The sequence below is a fragment of the Schistocerca gregaria genome, chromosome 6 (genome assembly GCF_023897955.1).
Source record: "Schistocerca gregaria isolate iqSchGreg1 chromosome 6, iqSchGreg1.2, whole genome shotgun sequence".
Lineage (NCBI taxonomy): Eukaryota > Metazoa > Arthropoda > Insecta > Orthoptera > Acrididae > Schistocerca > Schistocerca gregaria.
In genome coordinates, this window is record NC_064925.1 from 377,647,394 (window position 1) to 377,666,652 (window position 19,259).

Here is a 19,259-nt window from a genome sequence, read left to right on the forward strand (position 1 = left end):
ATGGTGCAAATCAGGTTTCCTCAGAACAGGTGAACAAAGTTCCACTGGCTTAGTTTAAGTTTCAGTGAAAGACAACACCGTCCCTGTCAACCCTGTACAGGACCCCTAGACCCAACATGTTTGATAACTAGGAAAATAGTATTCTTTTATATAGAAATTCTTTTGGTATGCACGCACGCGACATTTTAACATGCTGTTCTAGTTATGGGCTGTTACATTTTCTATGTTTAACACCCGGTATATGAAGTGACACATGATTTACAGAAAGTCAGTGAGTGAACGCGCGAAACCATCATTTCCTCTGTACCTTAAGCTGCTTCCATTGTCGGCTAAGTGAATTGTTTACGTTAGGTATAAGGGAAATCTGATGCGTATACGATGCAAAGAGTGATGATAAATAATACGACCGTGTACATTACTGAGTGTGTGTGTGTGTGTGTGTGTGTGTGTGGTTTTCGGGCACTAAACAGCATGGTCATCAGCGCCCAACATTATTGACGAACCATTTACAACTGCATTTGAAGTTGATCTTAAAATCGCTTATCCAAATTTCTATAGTACACAGTCTGCACATATAGTGAAAACGGTAACTAATGTGAAAGCCGTCGGTTAAGTATACGATCAAACAGCTCAAAATTGCATCAATTATACCACGATCATCTCCAAAAAAAGGGATTCAAAGTCTGAAATTTTTATGTAGGATATTTGCTCCGATCACTTCCCTGCGCACTTTCTCTGAGACATTGATTTACTGTTAACAGCAGAGCAGGTCATTTCGTTGGGAAAAATAAATTTGCGGTATGGTCGATCATTAAAGTCGTGAACAATATTATATAAGAGAATGATAATGAATATATACGAAAAATGAGTTGCAAACGCTGTCCCATTTCGTCGTATGTTTTTTATTGACATTTGTAGTTGAAGAAGCTCACTACCAGGTGGCAGTATAGAAAGTAGTTCGTTGATGATGTGTGGTACATCTGTTTCGTCAAACAAAACAAGATAAATACAGTGCACTTTGTTGTCATTCTTACACGGAACAACTAAAATGCGGGTATAGTTTTCAGTCTTGTTGTTCATGCTTCGTATTCTGTCGAAAAGTTATTTGACGATGTGCTTGGAGCTACGTCATATGGATATGACAAGAGCATTCGTAAACATTAAAATTACTGAAAGTGTGAAAGCTTACAAAAATTAACGTCTTCTGTTATTTAACAGGTAGACAGTTCGGACTAGCCGATGAGCTCCTGGTTCGTCTGAGAGCCTTAACATCGCAAGTTCTACAATGGCAGAAGGGTAACCAATACATTTTGAAAGCTTATCAACATTCGCCAGTGTGCATCGGGTGACTCGTTTCAAAACTATCAATAATATTTACAGTCCGATATCAATGTTTATTAGAGTGTACATTTTGCAGAGGAATTCTGATGTTGCTGATAGCACCAACTTTTTATAGTAGTGTGAATTCGCCTTCCTTTGTAACATTTTTGAGGCTGTTATTGCTACGAATTTGAATGACAGTGCTGTCCATTTCGTGCCCGTTGTTTGTGTGTGTGTGTGTGTGTGTGTGTGTGTGTGTGTGTGTGTGTGTGTGTTTTTAACTCAAAAAAAAATGTTATGTGCAATAAGGTTGACAGAATTGATTTTGGTTGTTGGTTCCCACCTCCCCTTCTCCTTTTGCTTCAGATTCTCATCTTCACACACATTATGTAGAATATATTATTTTTTACACTCTTTTTCTGTAGGGCATAAGGAGGTGAACATGATAGAGCCACAATAATTAAAATGTCTATAATGTACCATTCCATGACATAAGTGGCAATTATTTCTGTTTTTATTGTTGTGAGAGGTGGAGGAAAACAGAGAAATGTGACATGTTTATTATTATTTTTCTAAGAAAATGATAAAAGGCAACAGTCATAGGTAGATGTGTAAGTTAGTAGTGTTATTTGGAGTGTGTATTTCTTACCTTTCCCAAGCCTAGGAGTCATCTCGCCTATCTCTCTGCAGAGCACCCAATGTTTAATGCGGACAGTAAAAAATAGGATGACCTTGCATTTGTTGCTTCGAAAAAGTATTATCAGGTGCAAGAATTGTCTCACACAAAAGCCGCCTTATTCAACACAGCCCTTTAATCAATGTCCAGGTCCTTAAGTAAGCTGTATCATCACTCATCGAGATTTAATAAACACTTCTGAAACCATGATGAAAGGCAGATTTTATAAGTTAAACCTATAGGCATGCTTTTTCTGTTCCACCTATGGTTATTGAAGAGGGCATTTATTAGTTCTAGAAGTCTTCCTAAGTCCACCTCATAGCCATATCTGGGTGTAATATGCTGAAGTGTCAAAATTGCTCTCCAAGATGATTTAGGGAGAAGTCCTTTCATTTGTTAATATACAAATTCATGTAACCATGTTTTATTAGGTCACTCTCTTCTTTTTGCTGTTGCAATCATATGTAACTTTTTTTTTTTTTTTTTTTTTTTTTTTTGTTGGCGCTCTTATTTCCAGACAAAAGTAGGGCATTATTTAATTACCACTGTTCACCCATGAATTTGCAATAGTGAGCAGTTGGAGAATGTAGATTCTGAAAGGATCAGTTTACTGCCTGTAATTTGTATTTGAACTCTCTATCAACAGTCTAACTATAAGTTTTTCTGTTTTATACAACACATTATTTGATTTAAATATCTATTGTCAAGATTTATTTATGTAACTCTTGTTTACAATTTTGTAAAGTTACTTTCTTGTGTTTCTCGCAACAACACAGTTTGTCCACATTTCTCAGATTTCATTAACCTCTTTCAGTTAAGTTATGAAACAATTCAAATACCACAGAAAGTTGGAGAGCTAAACATGACTTAGTGTGACATGGATCACCAACAGCATACAAAATGTTTGAATTACTTATCACTTAGTATCAATAAATTATGATGGACACACACACACACACACACACCATAGACTTCACATATCACAGAGTACAACAAACATAAATAAGACTGATAGATTCCCATTCTCTCACACAGTATTACTTATTAATATGATTAAGACAGTTTATTATCTTCTTTTTCTCAGTATTTGTCCCACAATACAGCAGGGTCAGCTCTGTGTTTCCTTTTGATGTGAATTTGCACTTGTTCAGGGTGGAAATCCGTATGGAGGATATCGAGCCGTTGTTGTCTCAGTCTCCCATTAGATTTTTTACCATCCACTTTCACCAAAACCCTTATTTTGTTTTTATATCTTGGTCTGCTGGAAATACATATTCATGCTACAGCAGACGGTTCTCACTCATCTTCTCAACAAGATATGCCACTCCATACTATCTGTAGATTTCACCATTGGTCATCACATGATCATGACAGTCAGGCCAGATGTACACCAAAGCATGTCGATTTCCATTGTAGGAAGTCATTGGTCCGGTTCTTTTGTTGCCGTCCGACATTCTGCACTGTACTAGGCAAAGGGGTGGATTACAGAGCGGTGTATTTCCAACTTGAGTTGGTCAGGGACTTTCATATCCCAAATCACACCAGCCATTGTCCACCATTTAAGTTACACATAGCTAATGTGGTTTGTGATTTCAAGTATGGGGAATTTGTCAATAACAATTTTTGAGCCATGGTACTTGAAGAAGTTTGTCTTTGTAAAGTTAATACTGTCTTGACAGTGGCCTTATTATTTACATATGTTGTTGAGTATTTAGTTTTATTTGTTTTGAGGGGTAGACCAGAATGTTCAAGGTGGTTATTCCATGTTTGAACATGTCACTGAAGGTCATTCTTGTTTTCAGTAGTCAGTAGAGCATCATCAGCAAACAGCATGGACCGATACTGAGGAGAACTTGAATAAAATCACACTTCTCTCCCTCTTACAGGACTCAGTGTATGAAGAAGCTTCCTCATGAAATTGGAATTTTAAGCAAAAAGTGTGTGTTTAGGCACTTCGACCAACAATAAAAATTGATTGCACACTTTTGCCACTGCAGAGCGAAACTATGTATTTCATTTTGTTTAACAATCTTTACAGATTTTTACCACACCTGTGGTAACAGCTGTGTGTGTCTAATTATTTTCTTCTAAGCTTTTCTGTTCTTCCATGGCTGTTCTGAAATATTGTTCTTCCTTAGTAATGACTGAATCTCCTGAATCCACCCAACTGCTCACCATTAAAATCGCAACTCCATGAAATCAACATGCAGCAATTATCAAATTGGCACAAAGTGTACTTCGTGCTTGAATATGCAAAAGCTTAACATTTGAGCATAACTGTACATCTAAAGCACCATCTACATTCTCTGTATAAGGGAAGTTTTCACAAGGGGTTTCTCATTCACAGATAACATTTGGATGTTGTTTGTTTGTTTGTTTGTTTGTTGGAAGATCATTTTGTGCTTAGAGGTAGGAGAAGAAATGACTACAAAGCATGTGTCAGAATTCAGTAGGATTTGAACTTGTTTGCAGCAAGACGATTATCCAAATGGATCATGTAAACACATGTTGAGCATTATGGTCTGTCAAGTGGTGACCATTGTTCAGACTTCCCTTAATGTGACAGCAGAGAGAGGTGTGCTGACAGCGGTGTGCCCAATGACAGCTGTGAACAGAGGAGTGACATCATGTCATCTTTTCAGACAGTCCCACTTCTGTGTACAAAATTACAATGGCCATATCTGTCTGTGGAGGCTCCAAGGAGAATGTGCATTGCTAGATTGCTTTCATCATCATTATACGAGCCCAGCACTAGGGACAGGAAAAACCGATCAGTTAAAACTGATAGTGCTATTTTAGTTCTGAATAATGGTGTTTTTTTGTTTTTTACTAATAACCGAGTTTAAAAAAAAATTATATTATTGATTAGCCATAGCAGCAGTTCCAAAATTTTCATTTTTAAACAAACCTTTTTTTTTTAAGTAATTTTTGTTCATAAAATGTGCATTGGTGTCAAATGTAATGTCATTATAGAAAATAGTGAAAGCCATTAGTGCTTTTTTAATAACAATGCCGACAGAAATGAGCAACAAACACCTGTTATAATAATTGCTAAGCATTGCTGACACAAGAAAGTCCCAGTTGCTGTGTGTCATGGCCTAAGGTACGCGTGTACATGTAGTGTGCAAGACTTGCACCCACCTGGTCTATGCAGTAATTTCTCGCAGCAGTCGCCAGATGTCCATTGTATTACAGAATGGCAATGGAAATATTTTTATGAAGCGACATAGCAATATACAGTTGTGTCCCATTTCAATGAAATAATGAGAGGAAGGAAATTATGGCAACAGTAATAAATTAAAAACTTAACAATAATTGCCCCAGTATACAGTAAAAATAGAAGGTAGCTGATCTGCTGCTTGTATCTACATAATGTGCCTTTATCTGCTCGCAGCCCTTGAAACCTGATAAATTAACATGACACATAGAATTCTTCAACCTGTTTTCACCCTTTGGCACCGACTGTTTGTAATAATCAGTTAGTGACCCGATCCTCAATCATAACAGATCTTTTGAGAGTTTTTCAAAAAACCTAGAGTTGGTAGGAGAATACTGGTGATTGTTTTGTAACATTCAACCACTTACCACTTTTTGAGAAAAGAGCAAAAGGTGGACAGACTAACTTTTATTTTATTTGCCTCTTTAGTTTAAGATTTTACACTGATGAGGCAAAACAGTGTGATTACCTGCTTAATAGCTTGTTTGTCCATCTTTGGAATGAAATACATCGCTGATTCTGAGTATTGGGGATTTGACAGTTTGTTGGTAAGTTTGTGGAAGTATGTGGCATTAGATGTCCATGCACAAATCATGTAGTTCGCATAAATAACGGGCCACTGGTGTGCGTATGTGGTGATGGCGCCTGATAGGAACCCAGATGGATTCCATAGGATTTACATCATGTGAATTTGGTCACTTAGATATCAACTTGAGTTCACTATAATGCTCTTCAAACAACTGTAGCACAGTTCTGGTTCCGAGACATGGACAATTATATTCCTGGCATATAACATTGCCATCGGGGAAGACATCAAGCACAAATGGATGCGGTGGTTTGCAGCTGTCATAATGTCATTGATTACTACCACAGGTCCCATTCAAATGCAGGATAATGACTCCCATAGTGCAATACTGCTCCCACCATCCTGTGTCCAAGAGCGCAATGCATGTTTCAAGCCGCCTTTCACTTCGATGATTTTGGAGATGATCATTGACATAGTGTAGCAAACATGTCATTCACCAGAAGAACTGACAAGTTTCCATTGATCGACAGTCAAATCCCAGTGGTCCCGTGCCAACTGCAATAACAATTGATGATGTTGGGTCAACATGTGAAAACATAGGGGTCGTCTGCTGTGGAGTTCCATGTTCAACAATGTGCAAAGAACAGTGTGCTCAAAACACTTGTGCTTGCACCAACATTGTGCTCCGTTGGCAGAGATGCCACAGATCACTATCTATCCTACTTTACAGGGCAGACAAAACACCAAACCACATGTTCTGTGAAAAGTCATGGATGCCCAACCATTTAGAGCCTAGTGGTAGCTTGACTGTTCTCCTCTTTCCGTAGATGCTCCCAACTTTAGCATGTGAATGGTTGACCAGCTTCGCCATTTTTGAGATACTTGTTTGCAGGTTCTGTGTAATAATAATAATAATAATAATAATAATAATAATAATAATAATAATAATAATAATAATAATAATAATAATAATAATAATCTCCCCTTTGTCAGATATGTTTATCTCTTCATTAGGGTGATATGGCATCCAATGTCACAATGGGCAGTGGTCATAATGTTTTGGCTGATCAGTGTGTGTATCTTGAAACTGAGAGAGTCAGAATTGTTCAATCTTTATCAGTAAACACTTCTGGGCTAAATTGCCGTGGTCGATCTGTAGAACTTCTTCTCCCTGACGTTTCGTTCTCAACTACGGAGAACATCTTCCGAGGTGAGTCGACGACTGGCTGCCAGGAGCTGGGGTCGCGGCTTATATGGAGATCGTAGAGGGCGCCACTGCACGTCATGTGGTGTCAGTATGTAGCTATCTCTGACTATCGTCTGTTCTCTCGATTGCAGGCAATCGATTGTCACGTGATTGATGCAACGTCGACCGCCATATTTTGTCTAATTTTAATCCTTCTTCTTTACGATTAAAATTGTATTGATGTTTGTGGATTTCAATTGCCTCTCTACACATACGTGTATAATAATGCGACGTCCTCGCTAGCACGCTTGTCTCACCGAATTTTATTTCGTGATCTCCATCCTTAAAAACATGTTCCGCTACTGCCGATTTGTCAATATGTCCCAAGCGACAGTTTCTTTTGTGCTCCGTCAAACGTGTATTGATGCTTCTTTTTGTAGTTCCTATGTAAACCCTGCCACAACTACACGGAATTTTATATACCCCTGGGGTGGCTAGGGGGTGACGAGCATCTTTTGTTGATCTTAGGCACTCACTAATTTTCTTAGTAGGTCTGAAAATAGTCTCCACCTCAAACTTGTCTAGTTTTCCCAGTGCGATCGGTGATGTTATGGATGAAGGGCAGAAATACTTTTCCAGCTGATGGTTTTTGCTTTCTCCTATTTTTAGGCATTTTTCTACTTGGGTGAAGTGCTCGGTTAATCTCGTTTTTCGTATAACCATTTTTCGCAAAAGCCATTCGTAAATGATTTAGTTCTTCTTGTAAGTAGCCTGGTTCACAAATATTATTGGCCCTATCCACTAGTGTCTTTATGATCCCCCTCTTTTGCCTAGGGTGGTGGTTTGAGTTCTTATGGAGGTAGTGATCAGTATGTGTACCTTTCCTGTAGACCTTGTGGCCTAAGATGCCATCCGCCCGTTTGATAACTGATACATCCAAAAAGTTAAGTTGCCCATTATTCTCTTTTTCCATGGTAAATTTGATCTTTGGGTTGATGCTATTTAAGTGCACCAGGAAATCATTCAAGTCCTCTTTCCCATGATTCCATATTACGAAGGTATCATCCACATACCGATACCACTTCGAGGGGCTTTTTGTGGCCGACTGCAGTGATTGACATTCAAAATATTCCATGAATAAATTCGCAATTGCGGGGCTTAGGGGGCTTCCCATGGCTACCCCATCAATCTGTTCATAAAATACACCATAGGTCGAGGATAGACAGTGTTGGAACAAGGCCACTATATCAGTAGGGAACGTGTCGGCTATATGAGAGAGAGCTTCATCAACTGGAACCATAGTGAACAAAGACACTACATCAAAACTGACAAGGATTTCATTCGGACCGACAGTAATTTCCCTCAGTTTCTCAATGAAGTGTAGAGAGTTTTCAATATGACTCTCAGTTTTGCCTATGTAAGGTTGTAACAAAGAGGCAAGGTGTCTGGCTAGTTCTTGGGTAGGAGCTCCAATTGCGCTGACTATCGGTCTCAAAGGAACATCAGGCTTATGTATCTTTGGTAATCCATATAATCTCGGAGGATAAGCCTCCGTTTTACAAAGATACTTTTTAACTTCAGTAGGAGTGGAAGACTGTTTTATCAGACGATTGGTGGCATTCAGCACATTCGTTGTGGGATCCTTTTTCAACTTCTTGTATGTGCTGGGTTCCAGGAGATCACTGATCTTCTTGTGATAATCCTCAGTATTCATTAAAACAGTAACATTTCCCTTGTCAGCGGCAACTACAATACCATTCTTGTCTGCATTGATCTCCCGCAATGCCTTCCTTTCCCCTTGAGACAGATTGCTGCTGGGTGGCTTAGCTTTACGTAATATCCTGGAGGTTTCCATCCTAATTTCGTCAGCAGAATATGATGGTAACTGACGAATTCCTGCCTCTATATTAGCAATAATGTCCTCCATAGGAACCTTGGATGGAGTGATTGCAAAATTCCCTCCCTTAGACGGAACAGAAAGCACAAAAGAAACTGTCGCTTGGGACATATCGACAAATCGGCAGTAGCGGAACATGTTTTTAAGGATTCGGTGAGACAAGCGTGCTAGCGAGGACGTCGCATTATTATACACGTATGTATAGAGAGGCAATTGAAATCCACAAACATCAATACAATTTTAATCGTAAAGAAGAAGGATTAAAATTGGACAAAATATGGCGGTCAACGTTGCATCAATCACGTGACAATTGATTGCCTGCAATCGAGAGAACAGACGATAGCCAGAGATAGCTACATATTGACGCCACGTGACGTGCAGTGGCGCCCTCTACGATCTCCATATAAGCTGCGACCCCAGCTCCTAGCAGCCAGTCGTCGACTCACCTCGGAAGATGTTCTCCGTAGTTGAGAATGAAACGTCAGGGCGAAGAAGTTCTACAGATCGACCACGGCAATTTAGCCCGGAAGTGTTTACTGATGAAGACGCCGGCTGTGAAAGCCTACACGGGATGTTCAATCTTTGTTCAGTTTCTGCATTAAAAGTTATTTTAAGCAGTTTTAACAATTAGGTTAAACAAGTGTGGAAAAAAAGATATAATCATAAACTGATAGTTTCAGTGGTGACTGCCATCCCGAGCCAGCACATTGGCATGATGATGTCAGGTGCCATTAGGTACACGACACGATCACTTCTAGTTTGACTATCCAGTAATTTTGCACCACAGTGGTTACATTTCTGGTGCATTATTAAAGCCAAAGATTGTGTGTCATTGTTGAAGTCTCTTTAACATTGTCTTTCAACAAGATAACACAAGATCTCATGTTGGCCTTGCTGCCGTTACCTATCTCAGTGCAGATGGTGTTAAGCTTTCACTCATTGATAACATCTGGTCATGGCTTCAGAGAGACTGTCACACAACCATGTGGCAACTTCTATGTTTGATGATCTCTGGCATAGCATTAATGCAACGTGGAATGACATACCCATATAAAGTTCCAAGTAAATTTTAAATCAATACTCAGCTGAATTAGAACTATTGTTACTCCCAGAAGTGACAGCTCTGTTTACCAAATTTGCCACCTGGTATACCACAGACACAAAAACAAATGTAATAAAGTAGTCTCTCTATTATACTATATGTGCACAGTAAATAACAATTTGGTGTATCCTCCACAATGTTGCAAATTCAGTGGCCTGTAGTGTCTTAGGAGATCCTCCTGCTTTCCTCTTCAGTTTGGTATCAAGATTGTGATATGTTTTAGATGTCATTTTTCATGCATCATTTTGACATGTTGATACCATTGTGTTGTTTTCAGTATTTTTGTTTGAGTATCATTTCTTATGTGCTTATTCCGTAGAGTAGCTAGTTTGCCATCGAGTGCCCCCAAGTGTGCCAGATATGGGAATGTTCACCAGATATGGAGGTTAATGGGGAAATATAATCAACAGAGAAGACCAAAATTGACATCTGTTGTTCTGCTGTGTTGGATTACAGAAGATGAAAGGAAGAAAACCGTGAAAGATCACCATATGAACCATTGGCTTTTAAAATCTGTGCATATGTTCAAGACTTTTACTTGCATTAATTCCCACAGTGTCTCACATAAGGTACAACAGAGTGCAGAAGAGTTCTCATACAGCCTTTACTGAATGTGATAAAGACTTTGCATTCATAATTGAAAAAAAATGTTGCACATGGGCTAGGATCAGGTAGTGTTATGTGCAGCATGCTGTGTGATTTATCAAGATAGCAAAGAGGTAATTCTTGCTGTATCATCTTAGGAACTGTGTTCACTTTAATGGAGAGAATCAGTTATGATACCCTTCCTAAAATGGTTCCTCCTTTAGCATTTACTATAAACCAACACTCATATGTTGCTTAGGGAAGACCCCGAGCAGATGGTGAACTATCACTTATTGTAGATACTGGAAAGGAATGAACTCGTCATTCTTTTCCAAAGTGGGTTCAAGAAGTATCATTCCATACGTTTTCCTCCTCCTCTCAAAGACAAATGAAAATGAATGTTTGCTCAATTGAGTGCCTAATTCATGTCAAAAGAAGCATCACTGGAAAAACAGTAAAGCAGATGCTACATTCAACCATGAAACTAAACACACTGTGTTGTACCATATCCAGGGAAGTTGTTACATGTTACAACAGAAAATTTTCCTACATAGAGACCACCCATTAGCTACAGCCTACGAAATCGACAAAACTTATTACCCTACATATTTACACAGCTTCTCAGCTGAAGATTGTGTGGCAGGATGTCAGTTTTATTCAAATGCTTTCTTGCAGAGAGATCATTGTACCACTGATTAGGAGACACTCTTAGGCAAATATAGACAAGAATGGATGTATTGTAAATTTTACTCACCTTTGCTGTGAACAGTATGAATGATTCAGTGAAAAGTGTTTGTGGACAGTTTTATAATTGGCCCCTCTTTGTGTAGTCTTTCAGCCAAATGGTGTGTGTGTATTCCTCATTTGATTTGCTGCTCTTACTTTGGCCTTGTTTGCAGGTAAAATTACTGGGTCATAAGTTCCATGTGCTATGTAAAACAATTTTTTTCGTATAGATCGAAACACATTTCAGCATCTTTGTGCGGTTGGCAGTAAGTTTTCAAATATGCAAAATGTGAACATGTTTTAAGTGATAAATAATGTACAAAAATTAGGCATAAACAGTTATTGTTTGGTCTTGTCATCACCTTACTTTTACATTATAGGATTATGCTTGGTACATTAAAATTGTGTCTCTCCTAATTTTATTGAATCAGAACCATTTTTAATGACACCATTCTCTATTTTTAATGAGTCAGTTTGGTTTCTGTGTTTTGTATTTGACAAAAGGCTTGCATGGCTATGACACTTGTGGAACCTCAAAATTAGAAAGCCTAAGACATCCATAGGCGAGCTATGTCTGAAATTTCAAGAAAGGGAGAAACCAATCAATTAAAGAGTTCTTTAAAAAAAAATCAAAATAAAGATTTATAATTTTCTAGAACACATACATTATAAAATATTAAAATGTGGTGACTAATTTCTGTTGCTAAGCAAAAGAACAAGTAAAGAACAGAAAATTGCCGAAAGTTAAATTTTGCTAAGTAAACTTTGAACTTTCAAAAGTTTGAACGTGAGGAAACAAATAAAAGCAATAATCTATCACTCATCATAACATATGCCAGCTTATAACGTATTGAAAACCATGCATCAAATGATGTCGAACTTTTTCCTGTATATTTTATTATATTCTCTTTGTGTCAGTGGCCTCCTTGTATAATGTTTTAATCTACATTGAAATTATTGTTCTTCTTATACATGCGGCCTGATATAATTGTGTATACTCATGGGCCAACTACTGGCCTTTATGACAACTTTGGCCGTTGCAAGTACACACAGCATGTTTAGATGTCATGCTAGATGCTGAGTAGGTCACAGTCAAATCAGACTCACTGAACACACAAACATTTCCCAGCTTTGATGAGTTACTTCGAATGATGTTGTATATAATTGACTGCAATCTGATAAATCTTGGTACATTTGTTTTCCTATATTATTGCTATTTTTATCTTATTAATAATTTTCCTTATGTAACATATTTGTGTCATTTTGCTTAGTCAACTGAAACTAGTCATCACATTTTAATATTTAATTTTCTGACATCTTATGAAGTGTTCATACGTGTGCATCATAAGTCTTAAGGCATCAAGGTAGTCTGCCAACCATCTGTAAAAAAAAAAAAAAAAAAAAAAAAAAAAAAAACGTAATCACCATTTGCAGATTAGGCCTTAGGCCTGTTCTGACTGGACGACTGGTGCCTTAGAAGGCAGTACGACAGGACTGAGCTGCAAGGTGCAGTCAAATGAAAATGAGATGATTGCAAAAGGTAAGTAAACTGTTTAATATTTCAGAAGTAATCGCCATAACTGTTTATAAAATGGTAAATGCCCATATGGAAAGATGTTGGCCGCAAAGGCTTTCCAGCGAAACTTCGGCAGCATAGTCGAACCAACCTGGACAATATGTGGGCTCTCCCACAAATCTTCTGTACAGTCCCAGTCTCTCCCCATACAATTTCCATATATAGAGCTATTTGAAAAGAAGAAACAGATTTCAAACATTTATTGCTTACAAACTACAAAAAATAGAAACACAATTCCAACATTCTTGAAAACAGGAAAGCTCAAACTTTCATGCATTTAATGCAAGCATCATGTGTTACATGACAAATATCAAAACAGTGGCTCATTTCCTACCACATACGAAGCAGCTGGTCTCTCGTTATTGAATTCACACCTTCAACAATGTGATGTTGCAAATTTTCAAGAGTGTCAGGCATAGGGGGATAAAAACATGGTCTTTTACATAATGCAACAGATAAAAGCCACAAGATGTGAGTTCTGGAGATGTGGGAGACCACCGGCAATGAAGTTCACCTTTGTGGTACCACTGAAGGATGTTGGATTGAAAGAGGAAAAGCAGAAGATGAACTTCATCGCAGTGGCCTCCCAGATCTCCAGACCTCACACTTCGCGACTTTTATTTGTTGCATTACTTAAAAGAACGTGTTTTTATCCCCCCTATCCCTGACACTCTTGGAAAATCTGCAACATTGCAGTTGTGAATTCAATAACGAGAGACCATCTGCTTCGTGTGTGGCAGGAAATGAGCCACTGTTTTGATATTTGTCATGTAACACATGGTGCTCTCATTGAATGCATGAAAGTTTGAACTTTTCTCTTTCCAGGGACATTGAGATTGTGTTTCTATCATTTGTAGTTTGGAATCAATAAATGTTTAAAATCTGTTCCTTCTTTTGGAATAGCATTGTATTTGGAGCCCTGAAGAAAGACATTCGTGGCATTAGATTTGCTTTGGATGAAGAGGTGGTTTAGTCGTGGTTCCATAGGCAACTGCAACCGTTTTTCAACGAAGGCATTGACTATCATGACTCACAGTGGGATAAATGTATTACAGTAATGGCAATTACTTTAGAAATAATAAACCATTTACTTACATTTTTCCATCTTGTCTCGTTTTCATTTGACTGTCATTTATTTTTTGGAAATGTGTTCTGTGACCATAGTCTGTCTCCCTGAACAATTCCACGAAATTTTTGTTCTGACTTATATTAATCAAGTATAATTTTATAACTGTTAAGTAAAATTGCTGCTGGAATTGTAACAAATAAATCTAATAAGAAGAAAATTTAATAAGTGGTCTTTCTCTTTTATTGATTTATTCGCTTAAACTAGGTTTGAATGTCTTGGATATCACTGTTATACGTTTACTTAAGTCCTTTCCTGGCTTTTTGTGTCAGTTTATGGACTAAAAAATTGAGAATCATACTTCATGTAAATAAATGTCGACTCAGTTATTTACCAGAAAAAAACTAACCAGCAGATGCCTCCAAATGTTTTTAAATTCTTTAGTATGTAGAATTCACACCAAGGAGCCCAAGTACAAAAGAAATGCAGTGACAAAACACAGCAATGAAGTTGACATGAAAAAGATAGCGTACTGCCCAGTATTTTGTATATTAAGCGTTTGAAAGAAAAGTACTAAACTGAAAATTACATGTAGACCCTAATCATTTTTCGAAATATCGTTGGATGTGAGATCCACCAGTTATGCAAAACACCGTTTTTCTCAGTACCCAAACATGTTTCGGCACCTCTGTGCCATCATCCGTGGGTTTTCATTTTCTTTTTTTATTTTGCAATGTGAACATTTTTGTTCAATGATTATAAAATTATGTGCATTTTTAGTTCAAACAACAGATCATTTCTTTTGTAAATATCTTTACATTTGGTGTGCATGAATTTTCTGGATCACTTGTGCGTTAATTACTACAGGTAGCCTGTCATCTGCAACCAAACGATGTTGATGAGATATTTTTTTGCTGGGAGTTAACCTATCTTCTAGAATGTAATTCAGTTTTTTTGCAATGTTTTCGTGCCTTTATTCATTTTTACTTACGTTTTCGTGTGGCAAGTACTTCCATTCTGCGCATAATGCTGGGGTGTTATGATGCACATGCAACTATAACAAGTATTTTTCACAAATAATGTAGTAAAACACTTTTCACTTCACCAGAACACAGTGTGATTGTGGTTTGTTTTTGTCCCAGCCCACTCAGTGTTCATTTGTTTACCAGAGAGTTCGGCACCAAATTTGAATTTTGTTTGCATTTTATCTGTGTGTGTGTGTGTGTGTGTGTGTGTGTGTGTGTGTGTGTTGTGTGGACTTTATCCATTTGTGCTGTTTTTATTCGTAAAGTTCCTTTAATGTGTTAAATAGTGTGTCCTTGCAAAGTGTAGTGTGTAGTGTGTTCGTTTAAGACCTGCTATTTCGTTGCCCAGCCAGGCATTCACCAGCAAGCTCAACAACAAATACATGAACACCTTAATGAAGCTACTCTCAATATACAGTTTAATAAAAATTGCCTAATGTAATTCCAGATTATATTAAGAACTCTGTAAATAGCATGTCATCTACACCAAAGAAAGTGGAGATTTTGTGGCTAAAGCAAGAAATTAGGGAATTATATGCTAAAAAGCAGGCACTCAACACTGAACTTTACCAAACACATTTAGATTTTGGCCAACAAATCTACAATACCAGCGCACTTTGAGGAAATAACAGAGAGAGAGAGAAGGCATATATTCAGAAAGTAATGCAAGAAAAACGAGAAAAACACAACAGAAAACTCAACAGAATAATCAACAGCACAAACACACCCAGTAAAAACAATCTCAACCAACAATACAAGTTCCATAACAGAACTGTTAACCTAACTGACATAAATCTTACCAAACAAGAAAAGAGCCTACTAGAAAAAGGGGCAAAACACAACTTTAACGCATTCATATCACACAAAACAGTAGAAAATCTCATAACTGAATCAGAACACATCATACAGGAACAAGAAAGACTGAGCACACCAAATTTTAATGCAAACTTGACAAGAGAATTAGTAGCTGCAGTAATAACACAGAAAATCAGAACACACAAATCCACAATTATTTCTAATCAAAAAACATCAGAGGAAATCACAGCCAGCAAACTTAAACAAAAATTAAAACAGAACAATGCCATATTAACAAGAGCAGATAAAGGGAATATTACTGTAATTATGGATGAAAAAGAAAACATAGAGAAAACACTAGATTTTTCTCAAAGACAACAATATCACAAAACTGATCAGTGACCTAACAGCAAGATACCAGAAAAACATTCAACAGACACTGAAAAACTTCAATAATGCGTTCTCAAAAGGCCAGGTAAAGAGGATGACACAGAAAAATCCTAAAGCACCCACCGTATAAATGACCTACCAAAGGTTCACAAGGATAATATCCCATTAAGACCCGTCATTAACTTCCGGAATAGTACATCCTACCACCTAGCCCAACAAACACACACACTACTAAAAAACTGTACATGTTTGAAAACAACAGGAATTTGGAAAACTAAAAAGAGTTAATAGACAGAATCAAGAACATACATATACTGGACACAGCAGCCCTCATATCATTCGACATCACATCAATGTACACCTGCATTCCAATAAGTGAAACAATCAACATCATCACACAAAGAATAAAACAACAAGGAAACATACCAGACACACACACACATCAATGAAATACCCTACTGGCCATTAAAATTGCTACACGACAAAGATGATGTGCTACAGACGCGAAATTTAACCCACAGGAAGATGTGATATGCAAATGATTAGCTTTTAAAGAGCATTCACACAAGGTCGATGCCAGTTGTGACTCCTACAATGTGCTGACATGAGGAAAGTTTCCAACCGATTTCTCATACACAAACAGCAGTTGACTGGCGTTGCCTGGTGAAACGTTGTGATGCCTCGTGCAAGGAGGAGAAATGCGTACCATCACGTTTCTGACTTTGATAAAGGTCAGATTGTAGCCTATCGCGATTGCGGTTTATCGTATCGTGACATTGCTGCTTGCGTTGGTTGAGATCCAATGACTGTTAGCAGAATATGGAATTGGTGGTTTCGGGAGGGTAATATGGAATGCCGTGCTGGATCCCAACAGCCCCATATCGCTAGCAGTCGAGATGACAGGGATCTTATCTGCATGGCCGTAACGGATCATGCAGCCAAGTCTTGATCCCTTAGTCAACAGATGGGGACATTTGCAAGACAACAACCATCTGCACAAACAGTTCGACGACATTTGCAGCAGCATGGACTATCATCTCAGAGACAATGGCTGCGGTTACCCTTGACACTGCATCACAGACAGGAGTGCCTGTGATGGTGTACTCGGTGACAAACCTGGGTGCTCAAATGGGAAAACATCATTTTTTCAAATGAATCCAGGTTCTGTTTACAGCATCATGATGGTTACATCTGTGTTTGGCGACATCGCGGTGAACGCACATTGGAAGTGTCTATTTGTCATCGCCATACTGGCATATCACCCAGCTTGATGGTATGGGGTGTCATTGGTTACATGTCTTGGCCACCTCTTGTTCACATTGACAGCACTTTGAACAGTGGATGTTACATTTCAGATGTGTTACGACCTGTGGCTGTACCCTTCATTCGATTCCTGCGAAACCCTACATTTCAACAGGATAATGCACGACCGCATGTTGCAGGTCCTGTACGGGCCTTTCTGGATACAAAAATTTTCGACTGCCGCCCTGGCCAGCACATTCTTCAGATCTCTCACCAATTGAAAACGTCTGGTCAATGGTGGCCGAGCAACTGGCTCGTAACAATACCCCAGTCACTACTCTTGATGAACTGTGGTATTGTGTTGAAGCTGTATGTGCAGCTGTACCTGTACACTCCATCCACGCTTTGTTCGACTCAGTGCCCAGGCGTATCAAGGCCATTATTACGGCCAGAGGTGGTTGTTCTGGGTGCTGATTTCTCACTATCTGTGCACCCAAATTGTGTGAAAATGTAATTACATGTCAGTTCTAGTATAATTTATTTGTCCAATGAAGACCCATTTATCATCTGCATTTCTTCTTGGTGTAGCAATTTAAAGGCCAGTAGTGTAACAACCATACTCAAGACCGTAACATCACAAAATTATTTTGTATTCAACAAAGAATTTTACTTCAAGATGAAGGACTGCCAGTGGGATCACCAATCAGTGGCCTCCTAGCTAACATATTCGTGAACAACCTGGAGAACAGGATCTTCAGACACATAATAAAACCAAAGAACTACAAAGTCATATGTTGGTACCGTTATGTCGATGACATAATATGCCTGATTGATGAACCACATACCCACATAGAACAGCTACACAAATAAATAAACAACTTACACCCAAAAATTAACTTCACATTAGAAACAGAAACTAACAACACACTACACTTTCTAGATCTCACCATACAAAAAACAAACAAGACACGCAACTTCACAATATTCAGGAAACTGACAACCACAAGCACAACCTATCAAACCACCTATTGACACATAAGCATGCAAACTTCAGATTCATGCTCCACAGATTAAACAGAACACCCAAGAACAAACAGAACTACACACAAGAACTAAACACAACAAAACACATAGCAGTAGAAAATGGTTATACTACACATATGGTAGACAAGTTAAATAAAAAAAATATGCAAACAGTTCAAAAATGAACACACCACACACGCAGAAATCCGCACCTAGCACAGAACAACACAAAACACAAATAATGACCGCACACAAGACACAACAGAGCAACAACACACACACACAAAACTAAATGGCACATACTCACCTACAGTAACAAGATTGTTCACAGAATAGACAACATATTAAAGAAACTGGAATCCAAATAGGATACGGGACGGAGAACACAACACAGAAAAAGATTAGAACACAAGAAACACCCATGGATAAATTTAACAGATCAGGAATATCTGAACTCACGTGCAACACTTGTCAGTCAGTGTACATAGGACAAACATGCAGAAACTTCAAAACAAGGTATTCAGAACATATCAGAGCTTTAAAAAGCAACAGCTCCCATAGTGCATTTGCCGACCACCTTGTAGCCAACAATCAGTACCCAACCACAATAGAAACAGACCTAAGAATACTAAAACCCAGCCACAGCCTATACAGCAAACTGACCATTAAGGAAAACTTCCATATACATAAGGCAATAGCAGAAGGAAAGCAGGTCTTAAAATAAATACACTACACTCTGAAAAGGCACACTGTTCAACACATTAAAGGAACTTTACAAATAAAAACAGCACAAATGGATAAAGTCTACACACACACACACACACACACACACACACACACACACACGCATGAGAAAAATAGATAAACTAAAATCTGCAAAGATGCACCATTTACACACACACACACA

The 19,259-nt window shown here is 38.1% G+C and overlaps 1 protein-coding gene across 1 annotated transcript in view; it reads left to right on the forward strand.

The window, feature by feature from the left end:
• The first annotated feature begins 750 nt into the window (after positions 1–750).
• LOC126278059 (BSD domain-containing protein 1-like) overlaps positions 751–19,259 on the forward strand; it is an 86,952-nt gene continuing 68,443 nt past the window's right edge. Inside the window, exons 1-2 of the mRNA XM_049977878.1 lie at positions 751–1,054; positions 1,219–1,296. Coding sequence (XP_049833835.1) covers positions 1,286–1,296 — 11 coding nt within the window. The 5' untranslated portion in view covers positions 751–1,054; positions 1,219–1,285. The remainder of the gene's footprint in view (positions 1,055–1,218; positions 1,297–19,259) is intronic.